The sequence below is a fragment of the Mesitornis unicolor genome, unplaced genomic scaffold (assembly GCF_000695765.1).
Source record: "Mesitornis unicolor isolate BGI_N332 unplaced genomic scaffold, ASM69576v1 scaffold12542, whole genome shotgun sequence".
In the NCBI taxonomy this organism is placed as follows: domain Eukaryota; kingdom Metazoa; phylum Chordata; class Aves; order Mesitornithiformes; family Mesitornithidae; genus Mesitornis; species Mesitornis unicolor.
The window spans coordinates 1-10331 of record NW_010168564.1 but is presented as its reverse complement, the minus strand read 5'-3'; the positions used below and the strand labels follow the sequence as shown (position 1 = coordinate 10331).

General features: G+C 39.6%; 1 protein-coding gene across 1 annotated transcript in view; it reads left to right on the top strand.

Annotated features, from left to right (window-relative positions):
- The window catches only part of MED13 (mediator complex subunit 13), a 42634-nt gene extending 32353 nt beyond the window's left edge, over positions 1–10281 (top strand). The window contains exons 11-18 of the mRNA XM_010179054.1: positions 2333–2549; positions 3481–3565; positions 3931–4052; positions 5239–5329; positions 5525–5739; positions 6191–6387; positions 7606–8522; positions 9933–10281. Coding sequence (XP_010177356.1) covers positions 2333–2549; positions 3481–3565; positions 3931–4052; positions 5239–5329; positions 5525–5739; positions 6191–6387; positions 7606–8522; positions 9933–10195 — 2107 coding nt within the window. The 3' untranslated portion in view covers positions 10196–10281. The remainder of the gene's footprint in view (positions 1–2332; positions 2550–3480; positions 3566–3930; positions 4053–5238; positions 5330–5524; positions 5740–6190; positions 6388–7605; positions 8523–9932) is intronic.
- Positions 10282–10331: the final 50 nt, after the last annotated feature.

Below are 10331 nucleotides of genomic sequence, written 5' to 3'. Positions count from 1 at the left end.
TTTTTTTCTCCAACCTCCCCCCCCCCCCCCCCCGTTCAGGTGAAAGGAGGCTTATAATGTGACCAGTATCAAATTATTGAGGTGGTTTTGTTTGTTTGGGCTTTGGTTGTTTTTTGTTTGTTTGGTGGTTTTGTTCAGTTTTTTGTTTAGGAGACAGTGTACTTAATGTGTGGTAGAAGAGTTGAAGCAGCTATTCACAAGACTGAAGTTTTCTGTTAATTTTCTGTTTTGTTGCTGGCAGTGGAAAGCCACTGATGGCAGTCATTGACTTTGCTGTGTAGGAAAGCTGTTAGAAGAAGTAAATATGCTGTAGTTGTTGGTCTGTTCTTGTACACATTTTCTTAGCCACGTCTTTTGCGTTCACTGTTAAAGTTTACATGAGCTAGTGCATGTCTCGGCTCTTTCAAGATGTGCATTTATAGTAATTTTAGGGCTTTTTTTTCCCTTGAATTCATTAAAGTCAACCAGGCAGAGAAAGATATACTCTACTTCAATATCTTCTTTTCTCTGTTCAAGACATGGTCTTGCCTTGTATGGCTTCTAGTTCGATGTAACAACTTACTGAACAGAGTGGCTATTGACTTATTTTCCTTTTTGGTGGTCAGGAAACTGCTGCTTGCTTTCACTGTGTATTTTTCCAGTCATTCCCATCTGTTATTTTTTTTCTGATGGTAATTTTTGCAGGATTTAGACAAGAGGAAATCCTCAACTCCAAGTGCTGCTCCAGACATAAGTGCCAGCGGTGCTTGGCAAAAGCCGCAGCCGTTGCACTGGTGTGTGGGGCGGTTGTGCTGTGCTGTCTGGCACAAGATTTTCTTGAGCGTGGCTGACCAGCGTGGATGGATTTGACAATGCAGTCCAGAACTGACTAGATGATCTGTAAGGTCCTTTCGAACCCAAACCATTCATCATCATCTGTGAATGTTGTTGGCTGTGAGGTGTTTCTTTGAAAGCTTATTTCTAGGAAGTCTTTTGACAAAGTAAACTGTCTGTGTCCTTTCTCACAACACATAGTTGACAGGGATGTGAAGAAGACTCCGAGGCATCACTGTACCATTTTCTGTGTAAAATTTCAAGGTTGAAGTTTTTGAATTGTTCTAGATTATGGGTTTTTCTTTCTTTCTGGTCTCCGAGAGAAAAAATTTGAGCCTACCTTCTTCTAAACTCCAGATCAGTGGCTGCATCTAGGCTGTCAAAACCAAGCCCTATGAATTGTGAGACACGATAATTTATTCAGGGATAGCATTTCCTTTCATGTAGGGGCTTGAGAAGGGAAACACTAGGTATGTTGGAATGTCTGTTTGGGGTGTCTCTCTGTAATCTTCATCCTTGCAATGTCCCTTTTTCATTTAATGTGTGAGACTTCAGTGAATGGTCCTTCTCTTGCTGTTTAGGAGGAAGAGGGTCTTGGTGCAAGAAGAAATAGTGTACCTACGTTAGCCTGACATTCCTGAGATAGTTGTTCGAAGGAATACCTTCCTCACATGGTGCCTCTTGTAGACCGGGATGCGTAAAATGAAGTTGTTTAGGGGCAGAAGGTAGAGAGGCATATGTATAGCTAACAATAGTAACGCAGTATTCTACTTGCCAGTATCTCTTTTTGCTGGTGCAATATTCTGTTTGGGAAACTAATAATCATAATACAAAAACTTAAATTTCTGTGTACTTACCAACTCCATTTTTGGCAAGCAAGTTAGATATTGATGTGTTGCAAGCTTGATCTGTATTTATGTCAGTGATACAAAGGACTGCTAAACATAGTGGCATTTGTGTGCTTTAGTAGAGGTTATTGCTTGGGCTTTTGTACAACAGAGTTTTGGTCTGTTTGTTGCGTTAGATACAGCCGGATATCGGAAGGGTTGGCAAACGTTCCAGTTTTAAATAAGTTAAATGTTCAGGAATTAGATTCTTAAAATTTGCAAGCCTCAGGTTTGATCACTTCTTTCTGATGTTCTGTTTGAACATAGATGGGGAATGGCAATGAGTAGTTTTTTTAACCTGGTGAGTTTCTCTTAGTGGATATAGATAGTTTAATACATTTGTACTTCATAATAAATGACAGCTATGACCTGGGATAAATTACTAATCTTTATCTGGATTGACAGTGCTTGAGGAGAGATGAGCAGAATGAATCACACGGCTGTATCTGACGTGTGTGAGGAGGTTATATTAAATGACTAATGATTTAATCTTTCTCCCAAAAAGTTTTCTGAAGCTGGAGTGGAAAGAAAGAAAGTGGAAAGGGAGATGAAGTTGCTCTTGAAAAGGCCATGTGATAGCAAAAATATTTCCACATAATAGATGATAAATAATATTTTGTGATTTTTTTCAGATTAATGGTGCAATGTAGGAAGCCTTTAAAGGTTTCAGATGAACTGGTGCAACAGTATCAGAGTAAAAACCAATACCTAGCAGCAGTAGCGACGGAAGTTGACCAGGAACCTGAAATCGATCCTTATGCCTTTGTTGATGGTGATGTGGAATTCTTATTTCCTGATAGTAAAAAAGATAGACAGAACATTGAGAGGGAAACCGGGAAGAAACACAAGGTGAGTAAAGGACTGAGCATACAAATCAATGATGAGATTAAAATGAATTGCTTTAATCACCAAATATAATTTAAATCCTTCTCTGTGTATGTAAAGTGCATGTTAAAAATGTATTCTAGCAGAAATGATCAATGAAATTATGTAGCATGCCTCTGAAGACACCTACACCTAATTTTTTGGTTTTTTTGCACACTGGTGGTGCTGTTGCAGTAGGCTTTATGGCTTACACTGGGAGAACACTGCTGGACTGCAGCAAAAATTAGTCTGGCTCAGTAGCCTTTCTGTAGAATTGGGTGAGAGCAGGTGCTTGGGGAAGAGAGGAAGAACAAGGCAAGTGCTGTGTTCGTGTGCGCTAAGGTCTGGGGTAGGTGAGGTGAACTCCGTGATGAGTTGCCTGGACAGGACATTGAATTTTTTTTCTTTTGTGCTTTAGCCAGTACCAACTGTATGAGGCTTCTACTTAAAACAAACGTACACCCTCCAAAAAAGGAGAAAATATCACTGCATTAGGAGCTTGTATATGAAATGAATTTGCTTGTTAGGACTCATTGTGTGTTTGTGCACTCCTGGTGTTGAGAGTTTCATTCAATAACTAGTATAGTTAATGTGTAGCATTTGATCTGAAGTGGTTATCAGTACGGTGTTGTAGTAAGAACCCACAGCTTGCTTCTTAAATTGATCCCAAACACAGAAACGAAGATGTCCATTCTTACCTGTGCTCATTACCTGCGTGTTGCTGGTACGCTGTCTGTATTCCAAGCTTCCTTCTCCCTGAGCAAGTACCACTAACCAGACCCCAGATTATACCTGGCTGAGTGAGAAGGTTAATGGGAACCTGATACTTCTGATATGTACAAGAATTCCCATGGGGAGAGAAAATGCCCCCCACTTCCCCAGTTAATTAAAACAAACTTTTCTACTTTTTTAATAGGCCGAGGATGGGACATCTAGTGTTACAGTTTTATCCCATGAAGGAGAGGATGCTATGTCTCTATTTAGTCCTTCTGTCAAGCAAGGTAAGGTGTCTTTTTTCTTTTTAAATTGTGCTGTATTAATGATGTCTTGAATAATCAATAGATTCTAATGGGCTACTAAGTTTACTTTTTGGCTTGCATTTTCCTGTCCCTTCAGAATTAGGAATCTGCTTGGAATGCATCTTTGGTGCACCTTGCAAATAAGTGTTGGCTATAAAATCCAAATGTTATCAAATTGAAGGGACCTCACTTGATAAATGTAAGAGAAATGAGTGGAACTGAGAACAGACTGTTTTCCCCACCCTCCCCCCCTCCCTCCCTAACTGTGGAAATAGTTCTTAAGATGTCTTTGTTTTTTTCAGGAATGTGTATTGCCAATGTTTTTGCAATGTTTGGGTTTTTTATAGATGCCCAACGGATTGCTGCTCATGCTCGCACTGCATCAACCAGCCTGTTCCATGAAACAGACCTGGTGGTCTCTTACACTGACCTTGACAATCTCTTCAATTCTGATGAAGATGAACTAACAGTAAGTGATGTGCAAAAGTAATAGCAGCTGCTAGACAAAAAGCTGCAAGGAACAAGTATGTCTTCTTGTGGTTTGGAGTTTGATATTTTTTTTTCTTTGCATTTGTACGAGATTGCAAAATGTGAATATAAGCAAGTGCCATGGCTCCTCTGTAGCAGACGTACTGTTCTAGTTGACTCATACAATCCTATTTTTGGTACAAACAAGCTTTTGATCTTATATCCTTACTATCCAGACTGTGTATGTTTCTTGAATATACCTTTAGTTATAATTTCACAGATTCAACCATGGTACTAGCGCCCTTTTCCTATGGTCTAGGCTCTGTTTAACTAGCCAATAAAGGTAATGCTGAAACAAAAGAAAAACTTCTGAAAGAGAAGAGGCATTTAAACACGTGGACATCCTGCCAAATAAGCTGCTTCATTGCAGCAGCTATTATCTTGGAACAGTTTCTCTTGCAGTCTTGGATGGGTCTGAATCCATTATCTTTCTAGTTTCTATTTCAATACTGTTTGTAATCGGTTGTCTTTTCTGAACTGTACTTTGCTTCATGCTTAATCCTAAATCCCCTTACCCAGACAAAATGCCCATCAACTTTAATGGGAGCTGTAGCTGAGTAAGGGCTTAGTAGCCATCAAAGGTCACCATTATATAAAGCAAGTATATTTGCTCTTAAACATGAAAACTCTCATTTTCTATAGGCTTTAGTAATGTCTAAACATTGTAAAATATATCTCCTGTTCTTTTAATTTCAACTGCTTTTCTTCCCTGTACCTCTTGTTCTGGGATTTCTGTTTCTATCTTTTCTATTCCTGTTCATGTGGTAACATCAGTAATGTTAGTGTGGCTTTTGGGAGTGTGTATGTTTTTTCTGATAAATTGTGGGCAGCCCTATTTACCTTTTTTAAATATGTCTGCTAACAGGCTGAGAGTTATTTTTTAACTGATCTTTCATTTTAATAGCATCATGACAGAGAGAGCATTCTGTGAGTTACAAGTATTAAGGGAGGGCAAATGTAACCTCAACTACTGGTACTGGGCTTCTGATTTATTTTAATTTTTCTAAATATTATACAAAATTACAGCTTTGTATGTCCACTGCACACGTTAGCATTTCCTGTTCGAGAATATGAACATGTGTTCATGTCTGAAGTGATTTTGTCATAATGCTGCTTTTCTTTGTTAGCCTGGATCTAAAAGAACAGTGAATGGCGCTGATGACAAATCCAACTGCAAAGAGGCAAAAGCAGGAAATCTAGACCCACTGTCATGCATAAGTAAGCTTTATTTTGGTGTGGTTCTTTTTTGTTGTGTGTTGTTTGTTTGTTTTTCTAAATAGAATACTAGCTCCAAACATTTGTTTGCTAATATATTGTGGGAATTTGGAAACATACACTTAATTTGCCCTAGTGAAATTTTAAGACAAAGGAAATACTTGAAAATGTATTCATGCTCTTTTGATCTGAAATTAGGCACTGCAGATCTCCATAAAATGTATCCAACTCCACCTTCATTGGAACAGCATATTATGGGATTTTCTCCAATGAACATGAATAATAAGGAATATGGCAGTATGGACACTACACTTGGAGGAACAGTACTTGAAGGGAACAGCTCTAGTGTGGGAGCTCAGTTCAGAATTGAAGTCGATGAGGGTTTCTGCAGCCCTAAACCTGCTGAAATCAAGGTGGGTAGTGCTCATAGTCCTGATAAATGTTTCTAAAGATTATTGTTAAGTTTATTTCTTAATCTTGAATAAGAACTGTGGGAAATTAAATACAGTTTTTTACTTGTATCCTGCATTATACTGGAGTAGGTAACACATGTTCTAGTAAGTAGCATATGTGGTATTTTACTACTTAAGCCTCAAGAAAGAGTAATGTGTAATTGGCCATTAGTAAGCTGAAGGAATGCACTTTAGTAATTGTGTGGTTCATTGTTTTGTGTTGGCATATTGCTTTTTGGAGAACCATGGGTGCAAATGATGTGTGTGTATAAATCTAACTTTCTCTTTTGCAGCTATATCAGGGTTAAATATTAAAGAACTACTGCTTGAACTTAGTCACATTTTTTTGAGAAGCATTTTAATTGAAGTGATTTAATGAAGGTACTGAAGCTTTACCATATCTATCTTCCAGGATTATTCCTATGTTTATAAACCTGAGAACTGTCAAGCTTTAGTGGGATGTTCCATGTTTGCACCACTGAAGACGCTTCCCAGCCAGTGTCTTCCTCCCATCAAACTGCCAGAAGAATGCATTTATCGCCAGAGTTGGACAGTGGGAAAGTTGGATTTACTTCCTCCAGGACCTGCCATGCCATTTATCAAAGATGGGTATGACATGTACCACAAATGTTTAAGCTCTGTAAGGTGACCAGTTATCCATGCTGTAGGAAGTACCCTTAAATTGTTTTTTTTTTTAAAACCAGTAATGAGAAATGTGTGTAAAGACACAGTGTGTTTATGTAACTGACGGGAGCCTTAAAAAAATCCTTACGATTAAACCTTACTGTAAGAGATTGTCTCCTCAAATAGCTGCTTAACTGTGCATGCATTTTATTCGTTATCTCATTTAAAGGTTTCTTAGGGAAGCTTAATGGTTCAAGTCCAGTTTTAATAAGTAATGAAGATGGTAACAATCAAGATAAATGTAAACTTGGGACTTGTTTTTGTGGTGATGTTGAAGGTACTGTAAGACCTTAGTAGGTGGTGCTTCTGTTTCTTAAATAGTTTTCCTAAATAGTAGTAATCTCAGTTGTATTTGGACCAGGAAAACATTTCCTTTGGTTGGAAGCTATGCCCAGTGTGACAATGCCTGGTCACAGCAGTACTGCAGTAGACACCTCTATCATCTGCATTTGGTAGTGATGGTCTTGCTGGCAGTTCTTCCTGAAGAAAATGTTTATTGCTCTTCTGCTTTAGTAGCTGGTATAAATACATAGCCTCCTTGTTACCTAATCCATTTATCAATAAAATTACATAAATACGAAGCCTTGGAGTAAATACTGATGTTGCTTCTGTTAAGGTCATTCATAAGCAGTATGGTTTCCAGGTCTCATTAGCCTAATAGGTCTTTGGAGATACTCAGCTGCTTAGGAAATAAAATGTTAAACATTTCCAGGTGATACTTTCCTCGTGGATCCAGCTGAATCTTCTGTTGGCAGACCTGATGTATTTTCTTAGTGTGGGTCAACACAATGTGTAAATAAAACATGAACAAAAAAGGTGTCCTTTAGATTCCACATAACTGTACAATTTATAATTTATTCTGACCACACTTGTTTCCTGGAAGCTTTGTGCAAAGGAAGAGATGAAAGGAGGCGGGGAAAGATTCTTTAACAGTGCTGTCAGTGGGAGTCTTGCAAAGTCATTTAGAACAAATGCTCTTGAAGTTCCTTAGGGAATGAAAATCTCACTGCGGATTATGAAAGGCTAGTTTAAAAAAGCAAATATTTAATTAGGACGGTCATTCTTTAGAAATTTGAGACTTAAACTTCAAAACCAGTATGCTGTGTACTTAAAGTATTTCCTTCTTCTTGTGGCTGCTCTTAGTGATGGAAGCGCTATGGATCAAGAGTATGGCCCTGCGTACACACCACAGACTCATACTCCGTTTGGGATGCCGCCAAGCAGCGCACCTCCCAGTAACAGTGGCGCTGGAATTCTCCCTTCTCCTTCCACCCCTCGTTTCCCAACTCCTAGAACACCAAGGACTCCTCGGACACCTCGTGGAGCTGGTGGACCTGCAAGTGCACAGGGCTCAGTCAAATATGAGAACTCTGATTTGTACTCGCCAGCTTCCACACCGTCAACGTGTAGACCACTCAATTCTGTTGAACCTGCAACCGTGCCTTCCATTCCAGAGGCACACAGTCTTTATGTGAATCTCATCCTCTCCGAGTCTGTGATGAATCTCTTCAAAGACTGTAACTTTGACAGCTGCTGCATATGCGTTTGCAATATGAACATCAAAGGTGCTGATGTTGGAGTTTACATTCCTGATCCAACACAAGAGGCCCAATATAGGTGTACCTGTGGTTTCAGTGCTGTTATGAATAGAAAATTTGGCAACAGTTCTGGGCTGTTTCTTGAAGATGAATTGGATATATTAGGACGTAATACGGAGTGCGGCAAAGAAGCAGAAAAACGCTTTGAAGCTCTCAGAGCCACTTCTGTTGATCATGGCAGTGGAGGGCTGAAAGAACCTGAGAAGCTGCCTGATGAGTTAATACTGCTGCTGCAGGATCAGTGCACCAACTTGTTCTCGCCGTTTGGAGCAGCAGATCAAGATTCGATTCCTAAAGTTGGTGCAGTGAGCAACCTGGTACGTGTGGAGGAAAGGGATTGTTGCAATGACTGCTACTTAGCCTTGGAACATGGACGGCAGTTCATGGACAATATGTCAGGAGGGAAAGTTGATGAAGCACTTGTGAAAACTACTTGCTTACACCACTGGTCAAAAAGAAATGGTAAATATTGAAAACAGATTATTTTCTACTTGTCTACCTGTTAATTTTTCAGGGGCTTGGTTTTTTGTGTTTTTCGTTTGTGAGTATTGGATGCTTAAAACTGTTTTTGTACCTGCATGCTTGCATAAACTTCTACTTTAACACTATCTGAATAAACGGTCCTTTTATGTTCTGTGCTGGTACCGCACACCAAGCGAACTGTAGGCTTTGGCTACCATCAGTTGTAAATTCCTAACATCAAGTCAAAGTGTAACGTAAGACCGCAGTAACTGTCCACAACGTTTCACTAGGCTTATTCTTTTAAAGCAGCATCTACAGAGACTCTGAGGAAGTGTAGGTGGTTCAAATGGTGATGGTATTGTCAAGGCTACTGTGGCAGAATTAAACAAGATAAATTATTCAGTTAGTTTCTCCCCCCTTCTTTAAGGTGGGGGGGGGAGGGCATGGTAGTTTAATGGCATGTGTGGCAAATAAAGCATTATTGTAGCCTTCACTGTATGTTAGATCTCCCAGAGATCCTTGGTTTTTTCCTGCTAGGGCCTGACGAATCATATATGGTCTCATGGAATAACCTTTATTGTGTGTATTTGCATACTTCTCAATGTTTTCAAGTAGCAGCTCTAGCAGGATGAACAGTGAAAGATGAAACTCTGATGGCAGTTAGCTGCGATTCATAGTTGTTAATGAGGATGAGGGGGACTAACAGTAAAACACAGCTATGTTTCTGTGTAGTGGTGGGGAATTAAGTTTAAAAGGCCTGGCTATAGATAAATCAACGTTTGCAGGCACCCAGGAGAACACACGGTGTTCCCATGACCTTGGTATTTAGGATAAAAAGATGTAAAGATACTTTTAAATGGAAGGCTGTGAAATTATAGCTGTACCAAATATTGTGTCAGCTTTTTATTCTCGAGCGCTGTCCGTTAAGTGGCATAATGGTGGGAAGCTGATGAAATGGGCTGTGACCATTTGAAGCTTCCTTTGACTTCTCTGAAGTGAGCACTGGGTGGCAGCCTGCCTAACCCTCCTTTCTGTGGAGGGAAAATCTTGTCGTCTAAAGGTTGTGTACAACTTGTTGGACAACCTACAAATTTTAGGGTTTGTTTTTTTTTTCCTCCTTTAGTTTAAGTGGTAGGATGGTAAAGCTTTCAAGGGAAAAACTCCACAGGGAGAAAAAAAAAAAGAAAAAAAAACCCAAATCTATCTCTATTTTTATAGAAGGGAAAGGGGAGAACTCTGAATCTGTGTGCTTAACTTTTAATAACATGGCCTTTGAGTCGCCTGTGTGTGCATTTCAGAAGAGAGTGGATTTGTTTAAAACCAAGGCGGTTGAGGATTCTGAGTTGTCTGCGAAGGGCTTTGTTGTAGCCTGTTGTTGCAGGAGACCTTGACAAGTTTTTGTCCTTTCAGTTGTGGACGTGAGCATGCAGTGTTCCCAGGACATCCTGCGTATGCTTCTCTCGCTCCAGCCGGTTCTTCAGGATGCAATTCAGAAGAAGCGAACGGTGCGGTCGTGGGGTGTGCAAGGCCCCCTCACGTGGCAGCAGTTTCACAAGATGGCTGGCAGAGGCTCTTATGGTAAACTGCTGTGGAGGCTCCTTTCTGTTAATCTCGGCTTGATCCGGCCACCAAACCTCCAGGTCTCAATGCTGTTTGGCCTCTTGGAATTCTAAACAGCATTTGACCTTTCTTTAAAGAGCTGTCAGAAAGGGGAGAATTCTCCTCTTCGGAAAAAAACAGAAAATATTTATAAATATAAATATGTATTTATAAATATAATAATTATATATATAAGCAGTAAATTAATTA